We start from the raw sequence: 20523 nt of genomic DNA, 5'->3' as shown, positions 1-20523 counted from the left end.
GAATGCTGACAGCTGCATCGTCGCCACACCAGGTTAGACTAAATGAATGTTCTTAGTGATGACTCAGCAGAAATCCCTCCATTTGGAGTTTGAGCGTATTAACATGGTGCTGGTCTGGTTCTACTGCATCTGGTGATCCATTACCGGCTTTAGTTCAGCTCTTTGATACAAATTGTGATGAGACCCAAAGGATCTCTTTTTTGAGACTTTATTCCTAATTACCAAGTATTAATTAAAACCTCTTCTGTCTGTTCTTTTATTTGACTAAACCCACTGATTTAGAGTGATAACTCTATTTTTATTTAATTTGATCCATTATCAAGAACAATATTAGAAATCTATTGATGATCTGAACCTTCCCTCCTGTTGAGACATGAGATCACCCATGGCTCACTAAAGCAAATATCATTAACTAGTTCTAAGTTAGTGATTGTTCCTTGTTGAACTTCTATATAGATTATGTCTGATAATCAGGATATTGTTTCAGCAGAGGTAATCTATTACCTACAAAAGTATTGAGAATCACCTCATTAGTAGTGGAATTCAATAAAAACTGAAGGCAAGGCTATAGTAAGACCTCGGAATGGTGACAGTTGTCGAAAATATACACGTTGCTAGATTTTGATATAAAATGTTGGTAAGGCTATAGTAAGACTTCGGAATGGTGACAGTTGTCGAAAATGAAGACGTTGCTAGATTTTGATATAAAATGTTGGTAAGGCTATAGTAAGACCTCGGAATGGTGACAGTTGTCGAAAATAAAGACGTTGGTGGAATTCAATAAAAACTGAAGGCAAGGCTATAGTAAGACCTCCAAATGGTGACAATTGTCGAAAATAAAGACGCTGGTGGAATTCAATAAAAACTGATGGCAAGGCTATAGTAAGACCTTGGAATGGTGACAGTTGTCGAAAATAAACACGTTGCTAGATTTTGATATAAAATATTGGTACGGTTATAGTAAGACCTCCAAATGGTGACAATTGTCGAAAATAAACACGTTGCTAGATTTTGATATAGAATGTTGGTAAGGCTATAGTAAGACCTCGGAATGGTGACAGTTGTCGAAAATAAACAAGTTGCTAAATTTTGATATAGAATGTTGGAAAGGCTATAGTAAGACCTCGGATTGGTGACAGTTGTCGAAAATAAAGACGCTGGTGGAATTCAATAAAAACTGAAGGCAAGGCTATAGTAAGACCTCGGAATGGTGACAGTTGTCGAAAATAAACACGTTGCTAAATTTTGATATAAAATGTTGGTAAGGCTATAGTAAGACCTCGGAATGGTGACAGTTGTCGAAAATAAACACGTTGCTAGATTTTGATATAGAATGTTGGTAAGGCTATAGTAAGACCTCGGAATGGTGACAGTTGTCGAAAATAAACACGTTGCTAGATTTTGATATAAAATGTTGATACTGTTATAGTAAGACCTCCAAATGGTGACAGTTGTCGAAAATAAACACGTTGCTAGATTTTGATATAAAATGTTGGTAAGGCTATAGTAAGACCTCCAAATGGTGACAGTTGTCGAAAATAAACACGTTGCTAGATTTTGATATAAAATGTTGGTATGGCTATCGTAAGACCTCCAAATGGTGACAATTGTCGAAAATAAACACGTTGCTAGATTTTGATATAAAATGTTGGTATGGCTATAGTAAGACCTCCAAATGGTGACAGTTGTCGAAAATAAACACGTGGCTAGATTTTGATATAAAATGTTGGTATGGCTATCGTAAGACCTCGGAATGGTGACAATTGTCGAAAATAAAGACGCTGGTGGAATTTAATAAAAACTGATGGCAAGGCTATAGTAAGACCTCCAAATGGTGACAATTGTCGAAAATAAACACGTTGCTAGATTTTGATATAAAATGTTGGTAAGGCTATAGTAAGACCTCCAAATGGTGACAATTGTCGAAAATAAAGACGCTGGTGGAATTTAATAAAAACTGATGGCAAGGCTATAGTAAGACCTCGGAATGGTGACAATTGTCGAAAATAAACACGTTGCTAGATTTTGAAATAAAATGTTGGTAAGGCTATAGTAAGACCTCGGAATGGTGACAGTTGTCGAAAATAAACAAGTTGCTAAATTTTGATATAGAATGTTGGAAAGGCTATAGTAAGACCTCGGATTGGTGACAGTTGTCGAAAATAAAGACGCTGGTGGAATTCAATAAAAACTGAAGGCAAGGCTATAGTAAGACCTCGGAATGGTGACAGTTGTCGAAAATAAACACGTTGCTAAATTTTGATATAAAATGTTGGTAAGGCTATAGTAAGACCTCGGAATGGTGACAGTTGTCGAAAATAAACACGTTGCTAGATTTTGATATAGAATGTTGGTAAGGCTATAGTAAGACCTCGGAATGGTGACAGTTGTCGAAAATAAACACGTTGCTAGATTTTGATATAAAATGTTGATACTGTTATAGTAAGACCTCCAAATGGTGACAGTTGTCGAAAATAAACACGTTGCTAGATTTTGATATAAAATGTTGGTATGGCTATCGTAAGACCTCCAAATGGTGACAATTGTCGAAAATAAACACGTTGCTAGATTTTGATATAAAATGTTGGTATGGCTATCGTAAGACCTCCAAATGGTGACAATTGTCGAAAATAAACAAGTTGCTAAATTTTGATATAGAATGTTTGTAAGGCAATAGTAAGACCTCCAAATGGTGACAATTGTCGAAAATAAAGACGCTGGTGGAATTCAATAAAAACTGATGGCAAGGCTACAGTAAGATCTCGGAATGGTGACAATTGTCGAAAATAAACACGTTGCTAGATTTTTATATAAAATGTTGGTAAGGCTATAGTAAGACCTCGGAATGGTGACAGTTGTCGAAAATAAACACGTTGCTAGATTTTGATATAGAATGTTGGAAAGGCTATAGTAAGACCTCGGAATGGTGACAGTTGTCGAAAATAAAGACGCTGGTGGAATTCAATAAAAACTGAAGGCAAGGCTATAGTAAGACCTCGGTATGGTGACAGTTGTCGAAAATAAACACGTTGCTAGATTTTGATATAAAATATTGATACTGTTATAGTAAGACCTCCAAATGGTGACAATTGTCAAAAATAAACACGTTGCTAGATTTTGATATAAAATGTTGGTAAGGCTATAGTAAGACCTCGGAATGGTGACAATTGTCGAAAATAAACATGTTGCTAGATTTTGATATAAAATGTTGGTAAGGCTATAGTAAGACCTCGGAATGTTGACAGTTCTGCCTCTATCCTGTCCTGCCTCACAAAAGTAAAGAACCAAAGTCCAAAAACTTTTTACAGCTGAACGGTTTAAAACCTGAAATCATTTTGATCGCCCCCAATGGACCCGGTTCTGGTGGTTTTAACAACCTTTGCTCTAGTCTTGGTAGTTCATTGAGCAATGTTTGAAAAGAGGCCCACAATTTAGGTGTGGTGTTCGACTCCGACCTGTCCTTTGACTGTCAGGTGACCAAGGTAGTCCAATCCTGCTTTGCTCAGCTGAGACGACTAGTCAAGACCAGGTCATTCCTCTCCCCAGCAGACCTGGAGAAAGTAATACATGCCTTCATCTGGTCCAGGCTGGATTACTGTAACTCCCTTTATTCTGGCATCAGTAGGCTCAATGTTCAAAGACTGCAGCTGGAGCAGAATGCTGCTACCAGCTTTTTAACAGGCACCAGGAGGAGGGACCACATTTCACCAATCCCTTCTTCCTTTCACTGGCTGCCTGTCAGTTTTAGAAGAGATTTTAAAATGCTACTGCTTGTTTTTAAAGGCTTGAATGGTCTGACTCCTCCAGATATCAGAGACCTGTTATGATAATAATAAATACTAGATGTTTGTATTTCCAGAAGAAAAATCAAGTGTGAATGCTGAAGGTTGAATAAAGCTGATCTCCTTTGATCTCAGCATCTCCATGGCTCCAGTGCTGAGGTCATATCAGATTGAAGGAGATCATCGGCTGTTGCTGTGTAGATGCTAAGATCAAAGATTTTCTCCTGCTTTGATCTGCTCTGACCTCCATGAGGTGCCTCTCCCATCTGCTTTGTATGAGACATTTTTTCAAAGTTTTTCGTAATTTATTCCGAAACAATTAAAGATATAAAAAGCACACAGCATAGCAGTCATCTCATGAACAAGCTGCACTTCTTATATATATATATATATATATATATATATATATATATATATATATATATATATATATTTGAACCGCCAAGAAGTCCGAATAATAATTCACAAAATAATACAGAATATTTATAGTGCCTTTCAAACCACTCAAGGTCACCTCACAAAGTTAAATAAGCCAGACCGTTCCTCTGACAGGGGTCTACTAATGGTACCAAGAACAAGGCTCATTACCAGGATGACAGAGCCTTTACTCTCCGGTCCCTCGGCTCTGGAACTCAGGCAGGAAAACTCAATATCCTGTTTTAAGTCTCGTCTTAAAACTCTTTTTTATCACTTGGCTTTTATTAACTGATGTTTTTTGTTTTTATTTCTTCTTATCTCTATTTTGTGTGCTCTGTATTTCATTGTGGTAAATTTTATTGTGGTTTAATGTAAAAGTACTTTGTAACTGAGTTTAGGAAAGTGCTATAGAAATAAAGTCATTATGTTTGCTGGTTATGTAACCTCAGAGACTTTTCATACTTGATATGATCAAGATTAACAGCAGCTCCACCAGAGTATTTCTCTACTGTTTTGCAGCTCTTCACGATATCACTCATTTGACAATTGGGTGTAGATCATGAAAGCAACACTCCTCTGGATGGAGACTCCAGAGAACTGTTCTGCATTGACATAGTTAAGGCCAATTCATACTCCATAGGAACAAGAACAAAGTTCAGCAGTGCAGGTCCTGCCGAACGAAATGACGTCAAATCCTTCTTCCAGCTTCTTCTGGCTGAAGAAATTTGTTTTCGGCTGTTCCAACCGTCCTGGCCGAACTATGTAGGAGCTGCTCTGCTGAACCTGCTGCTCTGCCGTGTGCTGCTCATGCGTGTTCCAGTTCGCTCATGACTATCAGTCATATTTTAATCATATTTAACTTATAACATCACTACTGTATGAGCACCGCAGCTCGTTAAAATGTCGGAGTGCAGGCTTACGTGATGCACTTGAACGCATCACGAACAGCTGTCAGCTCCTGTAGTTAATACCGGACCAACATGGAGCTTGGACAAAAACTCTCTTTATTACTGAAACAGTTCGAGAAATGTGTTTCTGGAGGTGAGAAATAAACTTTGCAGTTGAAAAGTTTAAACGCCACATCACAGACGTGTGGCTGCTGCGAGGGGGCGTGGCCTGCGAGTTCGGCAGCTTCTTATCGGAGTATGAACAGTCCTGCTGCCGAAAAAGCTTTTTTTTCGGCAGCTGGCTGACGTCACTGCCGAATTTTCTTCTTGTTCTTATGGGTTCAAAAGGGGAGAATGAAGAGGCCTTTAGTCTATTGATGATGTGTTGCTGCACATCCTGTAGAACTGGACCTGATGACCTGGAGGAGATGAACAGGAGCTCATCAACTAGTTCATCAATACATTTGTTGGGCCCACTGAAAGTGTGGAGGTTTTGAATGAAGAGCAATCAGTGTGAAGACGAGGGAGGGACAGACTGCAGCCACCATGTCCATGTTGAAGCCTGGAGTGTTTTAACGATCCTGTCTGCTGGTCTGACTCCAAACTACACCTCTTCCTCCTCCACCTCATGTTGAAGCCTGGAGTGTTTTAACAATCCTGTCTGCTGCTCTGACTCCAAACTCCACCTCTTCCTCCTCCACCTCATGTTGAAGCCTGGAGTGTTTTAACAATCCTGTCTGCTGGTCTGACTCCAAACTCCACCTCTTCCTCCTCCACCTCATGTTGAAGCCTGGAGTGTTTTAACAATCCTGTCTGCTGCTCTGACTCCAAACTCCACCTCTTCCTCCTCCACCTCATGCTGAAGCCTGTAAAATGAATCCAACATGTCATCACTAAGGTAGTTGGTGTCACTGAAAGTTTCTGTCACTTTCATCTTCAACAAGACTCCTTTGATCTTACCTTGATCAGCTGTTGAGACCAAATTCCTGAGTCCCCGTCCTTCAGTATTCTGTGAAATCTACAGTGAAATGATAATAAATGTGAAAAGCAGACAGAATGTAAAAGTGAAGAACACTGTATTCAAGGCTTTTATTCTTGATGGTCGACGTCATCCCCACACAAATGACGGCACAGAAGCAAAACCAACCTTAAACACAGAGACACACAGTAAGAGTTGTTGTGTTGAAGTAATCTAAGAAGTAAAGCTGAGCTCTGGAATTCTGCAATCTCAGAAACAATATCATGGAGCTTCTGCTGGAAAATCCTAGATTGTGTCATCCAAGTATTAATATTCCAGAGTGCAGTGAGAAGCTGAACACCACACTGGAATCTGATTACATGAACATTAGTCTGAACTACAAAACTCAACTTTGATGTTTCCTTCAAAACCAAAACACTCAGAAATAAACTATTTTTTTTATTACTGATAATGACTCATCTGAGTTTTAAAAACTAACCAACACAAAACTACAACTTTCAAAATACCAACTTCAGGGTTCATTGTTTTTGGTTTTTCTGACTGACTGGACATTGTATAGGGAATCAATGATCCAACTATTTTAATGAGCAATAATGAACTAAAACCAACAAAAGGCCAAAGGTCAGATTACAGATTGAAATCACACATATCACAATGAAAAGATCCTAATATTGTAATGTTGCTTTCACAGTCAGACGTCTTTGTTGGTGCACGCTGCTTCTATTGCTCTGAGAGGATCCAGCTGCTTGGACTCTTCCACTGCTGTGGAAAGTCTTTTATGCTTGTTATTTTAATGTGAAAATATTGAAGTTACAGTGTCACTTCCTTTCTGAGCGTCTCCTGAGTACTCTGAGCACATTGTACACAATGGATACCATTGGTGTGTGTGCTTGAGGTAAAGTAAGTGACAGTCTGTGTAAATGTGTAAATATTGCTTCATGACTGCCGAAGCATTTTTTTAGTTAAACCCTCTTTGCCCATCCTCAGTTTATTTTGAAGTTTGAACACATTTGAGAATCGTTCCTAAGTTAATTAGGCTCATGTGACGGTGTCATTAGTTAGTGTAAACCCTTTGTTATGTCTTTTAAGGTGTATTGCCGAGTACTTGAGGCCTGTTTTCACGTTGTTATGTGTAGTTTAGTCTCCATATGTGCTGCATGCCCTTGTTTCAACTAATTGTTCATGTTGTCTTCATGTGATCGGTTTTATGAGATGCAGTTGCAGTCTGCGCCCGGTAGAGGGAGACACAGACAACCAAATCTGTTTAAAATCCTTAATTTCATTACAGCCTGATTATTCAGCCTTTATATTCAGACTTTGTTCAAATTATTACCTTTTTTGTTTATTTTGACCAAACCATTATACTTTAAGTAAGAATTGACAATGTTTAATATTGGATTATATAACTTTATTTATTCGTACAATATTTCAATATTGTTCTGTATTTGTTTGTTTCCTTTGTAGACCACACACACACACACTCTCACACACACACACACACACACACACACACACACACACACACACACACACACACACACACACACACACACACACACACACACACACACACACACACACACACACACACACACACACACACACACACACACACATTCATCACGTTCATCCTGCGTTCATCCTGTCATTCCAACTTCATTATTAAAGTACCCTGGAAAGGTCTCTCCGTGTCCTTCTCTCTGACCGGAGCTCTGTGGAAGGTTGCTATCAGACCAAACATCCCTTCAGAGTGTCCCACTCTATCACAATGGCTCTTATATTGGTAGAATCATTACACATTACACTCTAGAATCATTACACTCCTATGATAATAATCTTTGTGCCTCCATTTTGTCTCTTGCTGCCGACTCGTATCGTCTCCATAATAGAGGACAGATGCTGCAACATTTTAATTTTTAAGTTCAGAGGCTGTTTTTGTCTTTTTCATCAAACCTCCATCCACTTTGAATGAGGAGTTTATCTTTTTTTTTTTTTCCAGGAACGATGAGCCAAATCTTAACAAAAGTCACACTATTCCTGAATGTTCTGAATGTTCTGATGTGCTTTGTGAATCTGTGCAACCAAGCTAACATGCTACTATTTTTTTTTGTTTAACATGCTAATGTGTATGTTAGCTAATGTGTGCTATATGAAGATGTTTCAATAAAGTATTAGTAAAAGTGAAAAAATATCAGAAAATAATAGTAACAGTGAAAAGTATCAATAACCACATACTAGAACTACACTCGGTAGAGCGCATATCTTCACTAATGCCACATTTGTTTAAGGAACCAAATTAGCATCACTAGCATGATATCCATTAGCTTGAATGGTTGAATGAAGCTGATTTCCTTTGATCTCAGCGTCTCCATGGCTCCAGCGCTGATCTCCTATCAGATTAAAGGAGATCAGTGCCTTTTGCCATGGAGATGCTCAGATCAAAGATTTTCTCCGTACTTTGATCTCTGTTGATCTCCACCCGGTGCCTCTCACATCCAATTTGGAATTAAAGGCTCATTATTGTTCTTTTTCACAACCTTGGTGATGACGTCATCATTAGATTCAGGTATGATGAAGCAGGCAGAGAACTAAAACATGCAGGACACCAGCACTCTCTGACCCAGTTTGGACACCCTGTCATAGACCATCAAGAGACAGCTTAGTTTTATCCTACTGATGACGTGTTGCTGCAATAGTCATCTTGCTCAGTTTCAAGTTTTTTCCCACAGACATCAGAGCACTCTGTAACAGGATTTGACAGATAGTGACGGGGCGCGGCCAGCAGGGGCCAGCAGCGAGGCTGACTTGCTCTTTGACCGTGTGACTGTGGTGACCAAATTCAGGGGGCGTATTACATTGGTTATTGATGTAGCTTAAAGAGGTGGAACAGATTAAACATTCAGATGAAACAATCAGCAAATAAAAGTCAAATGAAGAAAACGTACAAGGGCTTATTAGTCAATGATATCAGTGATTTCATGTCTGTTTGTTTTTTTACTATTTCCAATAAAAACCACAGAAAGATTAAAACAGACAACAGATGGATATCATTACAAATGAGTCAGAAGAGAGGAATCCCTGGATAAACTAGTTATTGAGGTACAATCGGATGACTGGGAACTCATTTATAAAGGAAAAGACGTCCTGTCACTATGAGTGTACAATCAAACAATACAAGAGAAAGTGAAATATGGATCTGGACTCTGGGAGCAGTGGGACGAGCTGAGGTTGCATCATTTCATCCATCCATCAGTGTTCAGCATGTGTTGTGGTGCAGAAAAGGAGTTAATTCCAGGATCAATCTATGTTTTAATGTCTTATTCCTCCTGAATGAACCGAGCCAGAGGTTGAGCTGAGTGACAGACCACCGAAGGAGGTGCTGTGGCTTAGCTGGTCAAAATGCCTGTCTAGTTAACAGGAGGTCCTGGGTTCAAATCCCAGCAGTGCCTCACAACATTAGTTCAGTTTATCTTCACTTATATAGCACCAAATACAACACAGTCATTTCTTTGTGTTTTTACAGGAGAAACCCAACAAGTCCACATCATCAAGCATGAGGGTGACGGTTTGGTACAGTACTTTCAGTACCATCCACAACTTTAGTCAGTGAAAACACATGAAAACCTGTACTGTATCATAAAGTACCGGCACATACCGAGTGGTGGAAACGATTTATTTCAAACACACCTGGCATCGATTAGGTGGAGGTTTGAACCTCCACCTTGCCCTAGCTCCACCTAGTGGGCAAACATACATTCTAAACCCAAATGGCCAGTCAATAGGAGGGCACACACAAACAGAAACAAACAAACCCATATGAAACCTTAAATGGCTCCTACAGTAGGAACTAGAGGAAAAGTGCATTAAGTTTATTTTGGTAACTCCATTAAGTCCTCAGTCCAAACCCGTCTGTATTACCGTCTGTTGTCCTGATTGGTTTGTAAACAGTTGATGTTGTTGGGAACACTGGTTGTACATCAGGCAATTTGACTGTTGATGATGATGAGTAACAGTGATATGACCACTTTTTTCAGTAATGAGTAATCTAACGTGTTACTATTTCCAAACCAGTAATCAGATTGAAGTTACTTCTTATATTAAGTCCATGCCCGTTACTATTGCAGTGTTACTATTGTGGCGTTACTATTGTGGCGTAACTATTGTAGCTTTACTATTGTAGCATTACTATTGTAGCGTTACTATTGTAGTGTTACTATTGCAGCGTTACTATTGTAGCATTACTATTGTAGCATTACTTTTGTTGCATTATTATTGTAGTGTTACTATTGTGGTGTTATTATTGTAGCATTACTATTGTAGCATTACTATTGTAGCGTTACTATTGTAGCGTTACTATTTTAGCGTTACTATTGTAGCTTTACTATTGTAGCTTTACTATTGTAGCTTTACTATTGTAGCGTTACTATTGTAGCATTACTATTGTAGCTTTACTATTGTAGCATTACTATTGTAGCTTTACTATTGTGGCATTACTATTGTGGCGTTACTATTGTGGCATTACTATTGTGGCATTACTATTGTGGCGTTACTATTGTAGCATTACTTTTGTTGCATTATTATTGTAGTGTTACTATTGTAGCCTAATTATTGTAGCGTTACTATTGTGGCGTTACTATTGTAGCCTAACTATTGTAGCATTACTATTGTAGCCTTACTATTGCATTATTACTATTGCTGCATTACTATTTTAGCGTTACTATTGTAGCTTTACTATTGTAGCGTTACTATTGTAGCGTTACTATTGTAGCGTTACTATTGTAGCGTTACTATTGTAACATTACTATTGTGGTGTTACTATTGTAGCATTTCTATTGTAGCATTACTATTTTAGCCTTACCATTGTAGCGTTTTTTATTGTAGCATTACTATTTTAGCATTACTATTGTAGCGATACTATTGTAGCGATACTATTGTAGCGTTACTATTGTACCATCACTATTGTAGCATTACTATTGTAGCGTTACTATTGTAGCGTCACTATTGTAGCATTACTATTGTAGCATTACTATTGTAGCATTACTATTGTGGCATTACTATTGTGGCATTACTATTGTAGCGTCACTATTGTAGCGTTACTATTGTAGCATTACTATTGTAGCGTTACTATTGCAGCGTTACTATTGTAACGTTACTATTGTAGCATTACTATTGTAGCGTTACTATTGTAGCATTACTATTGTAGCGTTACTATTGTAGCGTCACTATTGTAGCGTTACTATTGCAGCATTACTATTGTAGCGTTACTATTGTAGCATTACTATTGTAGCGTTACTATTGTAGCGTCACTATTGTAGCATTACTATTGTAGCATTACTATTGTAGCATTACTATTGTAGCGTCACTATTGTAGCGTTACTATTGTAGCATTACTATTGTAGCATTACTATTGTAGCGTTACTATTGTAGCGTCACTATTGTAGCGTTACTATTGTAGCGTTACTATTGTAGCATTACTATTGTAGCGTTACTATTGTAGCATTACTACTGCGTCCAGCAGGACGAGTTTCTTCTCTACAAAGACACTTTACTATTAAACAGAAGCGGCTGCTCGTTCTCTCCTCCAAACTAACAGACACACACAGAGCATGCAGTCCGACCTGACCCGCCCCCTTCTCCACTCTCAGCCAATCACAGACAAACTCACTCTCACTAATTCAGGTGACACAAAAGAATTGGAACCAAGAAATGTCAACACTAAACCATATCATTGCTACAAGAACTGCAGAGATGTTGAACTCTTTTTGTATTTTTTTCTTTTCGATCAATCAATCGATCAATGAAAGACTTTATTTGTCCCCTAGGGGGGTAATTAAAAGGTTGAATAGCGCAGAGAGTGCAAATATATACATATATAGATAAATAGATATAAATATATAAATAGATAAATAGTGCAACAACAGACTACAACTACATCACCACATAAATAACTAGCTGCAATAGTAACAATCTGATAATAAAAGCGTGAGTCAGATATAAATACAACAAAGAATGAAGGTCAAAGGTTAAATATGTATCAGCAGGAGGCCAGGCAGTGATCAGAACTGAGTTTGTGGCAAAAAGGAGTAACTAGTAATCAGTACTTGGATTTATTTTTCAAACTAACTGTGTCAACACTGATTAGTATTGATCAAAGAGTCATGGATCATGAACAAAACATGGAATCTGATGTGCATCAGAAAACCTCGGGGCACCACCTGTTTAACAGGAAATGATGCCAATTTATATCAGTCTCATCAAGATGTACTGTACAAAACTATTCATTTAGAATTTGAATTCTTAGTAAAATTAATAACAATTAACACAATTAATCATAAAGGATGAAGAATGTCAGAGTTCCTGACATAGAAGAGGTCGACATTTCATTCACCTTTCTACACATTAATACGACAGCAAGTAGTGACAGTAGGATTCCTAAGATTATATTCATTTAAAATGAGAAGAAGAAAACTACACAGGTTCTGTTTGAGGGTCAGAAAGTAAAGACAGTGGTTCATGAAGCTTCATCTGGCCATCACTAGAATAAACTATTCTATTCTATTTTGTCCCGTCGCTGTGCTTCACTCCACTGATTTGACTGGTTGCTTCATAAGAAGTACTGGTCACTGTGAGGCTCTTGCCTCTGCTCTCTCATCCTCCTCTCTCTCCTTGGTGGATCCTCAGCCTCCTAAGTGATGATATTTTCATCCAGCCACAGGAGCACACCTGAAGTGAGTGTCCTGCTGCTGCTGGGCTTGTCTCATGTGTGGTGTTCTTGCTCGTAGTCGTGTCGGTGTCAGAGTCTGAGGCAGAACTCTGTGACATGGAGCATCACAAACACAGTGAGTGGAGGAATTAAAGCTGCTGCTCTCCACCTGAACTTACACTGGAAACTTTACTTTGTAGTTTTACTTCCTGATTAATAGAGGAGAAAATATCAAGAGGCTGCAGTGTTCTACTGAGATGTTTTACTGATGTTCTAGAGATGTGAGCAGGAGAACAGAGAGTGGTGGATATTAATGATCAATAATGTCAGAACCTGAGAGCTTCCAGTTTACAGTGAGGACTCTCCAGTCCAGGAGAGAGCCGCTTCACTCCTGGATCCTGCAGGTTGTTGTCACTCAGGTCCAGATGTGTCAGACTGGAGGACTGAGAGCTGAGGACTGAGGACAGAGCTCCACAGCTTCTCTCTGACAGACCACATCTGCTCAACCTGAAGAAGAAGCAACAATGAAAACCAGTTCAATGTTTGTCATGGACTCAGTTCTACATATTTGTTCATGAACCACGTACACAGCTTTGTTGGAGGCTTTGACCACTGGCAGCAGCTTCAGAAGAGCCTCCTCTGAAGCAGAGTATTTCTTCAGGTCAAACTCCTTCAGATCTTCTTCTGATGACAGTAAGATGAAGACCAGAGCTGACCACTGAGCAGGAGACAGTCTATCAGTGGAGAGACGTCCTGATCTCAGGGACTGTTGGATCTCCTCCACCAGAGAACCATCGTTCAGTTCATTCAGACAGTGGAACAGATTGATGCTTCTCTCTGCAGACAGATTCTCACTCAGCTTCTCCTTGATGTACTGGACTGTGTTCTGATTGGTCTGTGAGCTACTTCCTGTCTGTGTCAGCAGACCTCGGAGGAGACTCTGATTGGTCTGCAGTGAAAGACCCAGGAGGAAGCGGAGGAACAAGTCCAGGTGTCCATTTGGACTCTTCAAGGCCTCGTCCACTGCTCTCTGATGGAGATGGTGGAGATTGTTCTTCATCAGGACTGTTTGTTGTTGTTCATCCAGGAGGTTGATTCCAGAGCTGATGAAGGTCTGATGGACATGAAGAGCAGCCAGAAACTCCTGAAGGCTCAGATGGATGAAGCAGAAGACCTTGTCCTGGTACAGGCCTTGCTCCTCTTTAAAGACCTGTGTGAACATTCCAGAGTACAGTGAGGCTGCTCTGAGATCCAGGCCACACTCTGTCAGGTCGGAGTCATAGAAGATCAGCTTTCCTTTCTGCAGCTCATCAAAAGCCAGTTTTCCCAGAGACTCCACCATCTCCCTGCTCTCTGGACTCCAATGTGGATCTGTGGCAGCTCCTCCATCATACTTGACCTTCTTGACTTTGGCCTGGACCACCAGGTGGTGGATGTACATCTGAGTCATGGTCTTGGGCAGCTCTCCTCCCTCTCTGCTCTTCAACACCTCCTCCAGAACTGTAGCAGTGATCCAGCAGAAGACTGGGATGTGGCACATGATGTGGAGGCTTCGTGAGGTCTTGATGTGGGAGATGATCCTGCTGGCCTGCTGCTCCTCTCTGAACCTCCTCCTGAAGTACTCCTCCTTCTGTGGGTCAGTGAACCCTCGGACCTCCGTCACCATGCCGACACAGTCAGGAGGGATGTGATTGGCTGCTGCAGGTCGTGTGGTGATCCAGAGGCGAGCAGAGGGAAGCAGGTTCCCCCTGATGAGGTTTGTCAGCAGCACATCCACTGAGGTGGACTCTGTAACATCAGTCAGGATCTCAGGCTGCTGGAAGTCCAGAGGGAGTCGACACTCATCCAGACCGTCAAAGATGAAGACCACCTGGAGGTCTTCAAAGCTGCAGAGTCCTGCTTCTTTGGTTGGAGTGAAGAAGTGATGAACAAGTCCCACCAAGCTGAACTTCTTCTCCTTCAGCACATTCAGCTCTCTGAAGGTGAATGGAAATGTGAAGTGGACGTCCTGGTTGCTTTGGTCTTCAGCCCAGTCCAGAGTGAACTTCTGTGTCAGGACTGTTTTCCCAATGCCAGCCACTCCCTTTGTCAGCACTGTTCTGATTGGTGGAGAGCTTCCAGGTGAGGCTTTAAAGAGGTCTCCTGGTCTGATGCTGCTTTCTGCTCTGGCTGCTCTCCTGGATGCTGTTTCAATCTGTCTGACCTCATGTTCCTCATTGACCTCTGCAGTCCCTCCCTCTGTGATGTGGAGCTCTGTGTAGATCTGCTTCAGGAGGGTGGCCTCTCCTGCTTTAGAGAGCCCCTCAAACACAACCTGGAACCTCTCCTTCAGGGCACATTTCACCTTCTGTTGGCAGACTCCAGCAGAAGTTCCTGAAAAGAAGAAAGCAGGAATGAGTTGAGTGTGTTTGACATTGAATGTGAAGATGACAGTGTGTTAGTGGAGATGTTTCTCCTCCATCAGCTCCATCCAGCTCCTCAGTGGAGACCAAACAGCCTCTGATCTGATGCAGATGTTTGCATCACATGAGCAGCAGAGTTCAGGAACTCTCTTTGTGTCTCCTCTTCTCTGCTGCTTGTTTTGGACTTTCTGCCTGTTTCACACTTTCTGTGTCTGACCTGGAAATGACCTGTGTTCTCTGGATGGACTCTGTTTCTGACTGCTTTCTGCTCCAGCTGAGAACATTTCAGCTTCATCTCCATCCTGTGAAATGAGATCAAATCCTCTTACTGCTCTTCAGACGCTCAGCCAGCTCCTCCTGCTTCATCCTCCTCAGGAAGTCCAGGGTGATCCTCAGAAATGACTCTCTGCTGCTCTTCTGCTCTTCATCCTTATCCTCCCTCTCACTCTCTGAGCATGCTGGGTAATCTGGACTCAGGAGCTTCTTCATCTCCTTCAGCTCCTTCTTCATGAAAGTCACCATGTTGTCCTCCAGCAGCTGGAACAGAGAAACATCTGGAGTTGACTTTGAGCCAGATTGAGATGTGAGTGTAAATCCAGTGCAGAGAGCAGGATGGACAACATGTGAAGCCAAATCACACTTCATGTGGGATCTCCAGCAGAAGCAGCTTCAAGCATCAGTGAAGACTGGAAGCTGGATGAAGGTTGGACTGTTTCTCTTTGGACCTGAATGGATCTAATAAGCTGAGTGTCTGTTTCATGTTTCAGCTGGAAGTCACAGCAGCTTCTTCTGTCTCATGATGTGACAGTAAAGTGTTGAATGGAGACGTGTTCTCACCATAAATGTGGAGTCCAGATGTCTTTGATGCTGAGGGGCGGAGCCACCAGGGAGAAGCTGGGAGCTCTGCTGGCTCACGCTGCAGAAACATGTTGACTTTGTTAAAGCTGCTGTGTGGTGTGATGAGGAATCCTGAGACAAACACTGATTCTCACCCCTCATCACCACTTCCTACTCTACATTTAAAGGTACAGGGTTGGTCCTTAGACCGGTCACTCTTCATGGACACACAGCTGGATGGAAACCCAGAGTCAGAGCTAAAAACAAACACAACATCAGGAACAGACTGACTGGAACAATGGAAGATACATGGAAGAACTGAGACTTTGATTCTCTAAGTCAGACTTTGTGAAAATACTGTGAGGATATTTAATAGTTATAAACTGGAGTTCCACATTTAAAGTTACTCTACCAGAAAAACAATCTTCAAAATGTACTTCCCATAAAACATCTCCCTTCTGCAGAGAGAATAAACCAAAACACCAAAACAAGACCATCAACACTCATTTGGACTCATTTCCAACCTGCAGTTTCCCAAATCGATCCACCAAAGTTGATGTTTACAAACAAAACATCAAACTGTGTTGATGTTTCCTAACTGACATCATCTTGGGAAATCTGCCACAAGGGTTTCTGGGATATCAAAGATGGCGTCGCAGAAGCTGAAGCAAAATGATCAAGATTGGACCGATTCAGCCCAAAATAAAAGACTGGACTTTCTCAGATAAAGAGGATTAGAACCTCCAGAATATTCTTAAATGTTGTGAAACTGATCATTAATCAGCAAGAGGTCAACACACTGGTATGTTCCTTTAAATTTAAATGCTGGAATTATGTGTTTGTGTGAGTGTCATGACCAATTCCATTCAGAAAGGTATTAATGTATCAGAGATCAACATCAACAACTGAAACTGGATCCTACATGTTTCATGTTTCCCAAATGGATTCTGGTCGAATAACTTTAAAGTTAAAAATCATTCAGTTCAAATCTTTTCCATCCCCCCCATCCCCCTCTCCTCTGGTGTTCCCCAGGGCTCTGTACTTGGTCCCACCTTCTTCATTGTCCATCTCCTCCACTTGTCCATATTTCTCATAAATACATCATGAAGTTTCTTTGCTATGCAGACGACACTCAGCTCTACGTCTCCACCAAACCAACTTCACCCTCCCACCTACCTCCATCAGTGACTATCTACAGGACATAAAGTCCTGGTTCTTCTTCAAATTGATCAAACTCAGCAGTGATAAAGAAGTTCTCCTCATATGATTCAGGTCCATTAAAGGTCCTAGTTTGTCCACCATCATGGACAGCTCCTCTGGTTCCCCTCCAGTCAGGGGGAGGAGTCTGGGTGTCTTCCTCGACAGCACTCTATTATTTCCAACCCACATCAATAGAATGACTGAGTCAGCATATTTCCACCCTGGTAACATCAAGCACTGTTGCTCCTCCCTCTCACCCAGCAGCATCTCCACACTGCTCCACACCCTGGTCACCTCCACCTGTTTCCTTCTCTCTGGTCTCCCTCTCAAATCCTCCAGAAACTCCACCTGCTGTCAAGTTCTTCTGTATGAATCATCATCAGAACACCTTCCATCCTTCACATGACACTGCTTCTCCAGAAACTCCACTGACTTCAGTTCAACAGCTTCACTTCACAATTCTTCTCCAGACATTCAAGTTCCTGATGAAGCTCCTCCCTCTGTACCTCATTGATCTCCTCTGTCCCTCACCCTCCTCCTTCACGTCTCACCAACGTCCACAGTACTTCTCTGACCTCCTCTCTCAGCCTCACTGACCTCCAGCCTGGATGAACATCAGGAGGTCCAGAGCCTTCAGCCAGCAACTCTGGAACTTCTTCTCAACCAACATCCAAATCATCCAATCACTGACAACTTTCAAATCTTGTCTTCAAACTTTGAAACCAGCAGATTCATCATCAAAATAGGACTTTTGAAAGAGTGGAGGATCAGACTTTGCTGGTCAGTTTGCAGTTTGGACTCTTGTACTAAAATACTGGAAGTGAATCTTAGAGTGAGCACAACTTCTCTCACTCTGGTTTTGAGGAAAGAAAAGAAAAGAAAGAGTTTCTTACTTTGTGTCTGAAGGTCCAGGTTCAGTACTGAAGTTTGGTAGATCACCTTTGGACCAGTCACTCTTCATAGACAAGCTGCTGGATACTGAAGACCCTGCTGTGTGTCTGAGCTTCTCACCTCTACACACACACACACACACACACACACACACACACACACACACACACACACACACACACACACACACACACCCACACCCACACCCACACCCACACCCACGCACACAGTCAAAATGTTGTAGTAGATCAACAGATCACACTTGGTTCTTATCATTTCATTTCCTGTTTTCAACAAAAGAACTTTAATGTTATTTTCTTCTGGAAAAGTTTTCAGGAATTGATCAATAAAAATATGTTTGATGAAAGAACTTCAATAACCTTCATGTAATTTCCAATCTGCCATTTGTTTCAAAGTTCCTGGAAAAGTACTAGCATCTGATCTTGACTATGACTTTTCCAACAATAATCTGTATTCTGAATTTCACCTCTTACAGATTAAACTTGGATTAGAAAGGTCCAGTCAGTCACCAGATCTCAATCCAATAGAAGCTGAATTTCACCTGTTACAGATTAAACTTGGATTAGAAAGACCCACAAAGCAACATCAAGTGAGCGGCTCTGCGGTGAAGCCTGGAAGAGCATTAAAATAGAGGAAACCCAGCGAGCGCCTGCTGACGTCATGAGTTCACAACTTCAGCCAGTCATTGCCTGCAAAGGCTTTTCAACAAGTGTGAGAGACGAAGGATTGATTCTCTCTTATTTCATTGGTTCAGTGACTTTTGAGCCTCTGACATGAAGGGATTGTGTTCAAATCCTTCAGTTCCTCACATTGTTATGGGATGTTTTAGTTGAAGCCACTGAATTAAAGCTGAAGTCTGGAGGGTTTCATTTCTATTTCCTGTGGTAATATACAGAACAAAATGAGACAAACTTTGTCTCTGGACAAATCTTTGTGGACCAAACTGTAAGTTAGTGATGTGGGACGTTTGGACTTCAGTGTCATGTGGAGACGTCCACTTCCTTTAAACTCCCTGTTGGAAAGGTGACACTGCTCTGACCTTGGATCAGGTTAAGAGGAGTTAGAAACTCTGACCTGAAAGACAACACATGATCTTCTAGTCTTTGTCCTTTCCACTGCTTGTCCTTGTGTCTTTCATGATCACATTGGGACTGATCATGGGGACGGTGGAATGTCTCTGCACCTCATGTCCTTTACTGCAGCTCTTTTTCTGCTGCCTGTTGAAATCACTTCAGCTCACTTTGGATGACTTGAAATCACTGAGCCTTGAGACGTGTCAATACAGCAGAGCCACTTTTACTACATTTCATCTTTCTATGGAGTTTACATTTAGTGTCCATTCTTCTGTTTGCTGTTTGACTGAATGCAGGAGGGGGGGACGTCTCTTACCTGTCCACACACTCTGGTGGGTCTTCTTCATCCACGTCCCACATGTTGAGTCAGACAGAGAGAAACACACCAACCTGCTCAACACACACACACACACACACACACACACACACACACACACACACACACACACACACACACACACACACACACACACACACACACACACACACACACACACACACACACACACAGAGGAAATCATGTGTGTGGTTCAGCAGGAAACAGAAACACAGTAAAGAAAACATTCAGTTTGACTCATGACATTTCTAAACAAAACTGAACAAATGTAAACCTGAAAGAAAAGAACGATGCAGATCAAAGCAGTTGGACTATAAAGGAACCATCATCAAAGAAAACATCACAAAGCAAAAGGATCAGACTGAACATCTTCCAGGATATTCTGACTCTACATCCATTATATAGAGTCACCATTTTGCTCCACCTGCACCCTGACACCATGTTGCTCCACCAACATCCTGACACCATGTTGCTCCACCTCCATCCTGACACCATGTTGCTGAACCTACTAACATCTTGTAACCATGCTGCTCCACCCACTAACATCCTGACACCATGTTGCTCCACCTACACCCTGAAACCATGTTGCTCCACCTGCATCCTTAAACCATGTTGCTCCACCTCCATCCTGACACTATGTTGCTCCACCGGCATCCTGACACCATGTAGATCCACCTAAATCCTTACACCATGTTGCTCCACCTACATCTTGATACCATGTTGCTCCACCTGCATCATGACATCATGTTGCTCCACCTCCATCCTGCAACCATGTAGACCCACCTACATCCTGACACCATGTTGCTCCACCTACCAACATCCTGACACCATGTTGCTCCACCTACATCCTGACACCAGGTAGCTTCACCCACATCCTGACACCATGTTGCTCCACCTACATCCTGACACCATGTTACTCCACCTTCCAACATCCTGACACCATGTTGCTCCACCTACTAACATCTTGACACCATGTTACTCCACCTCCATCCTG

At 41.3% G+C, this 20523-nt stretch overlaps 2 protein-coding genes across 2 annotated transcripts in view; one reads left to right on the top strand and one right to left on the bottom strand.

Moving 5' to 3' along the window:
* LOC308128165 (NACHT, LRR and PYD domains-containing protein 12-like) overlaps nt 1–20523 on the top strand; it is a 455537-nt gene that overhangs the window by 173536 nt on the left and 261478 nt on the right. The window lies entirely within an intron of this gene.
* On the bottom strand, nt 12964–15454 carry LOC308128163 (NLR family CARD domain-containing protein 3-like; the record flags this gene model as incomplete). The annotated part of the gene is made up of 3 exons (XM_080493841.1): nt 12964–13275; nt 13356–15141; nt 15388–15454. The coding sequence occupies 3 exons, from the start codon at nt 15452–15454 to the stop codon at nt 13095–13097; spliced, it is 2034 nt and encodes a 677-aa protein (XP_080349967.1). The 3' UTR covers nt 12964–13094.

The sequence above is a fragment of the Lipophrys pholis genome (assembly GCF_963383615.2).
Source record: "Lipophrys pholis genome assembly, contig: SCAFFOLD_30, whole genome shotgun sequence".
NCBI lineage: Eukaryota > Metazoa > Chordata > Actinopteri > Blenniiformes > Blenniidae > Lipophrys > Lipophrys pholis.
This window is presented reverse-complemented; position numbering and strand designations above follow the sequence as displayed.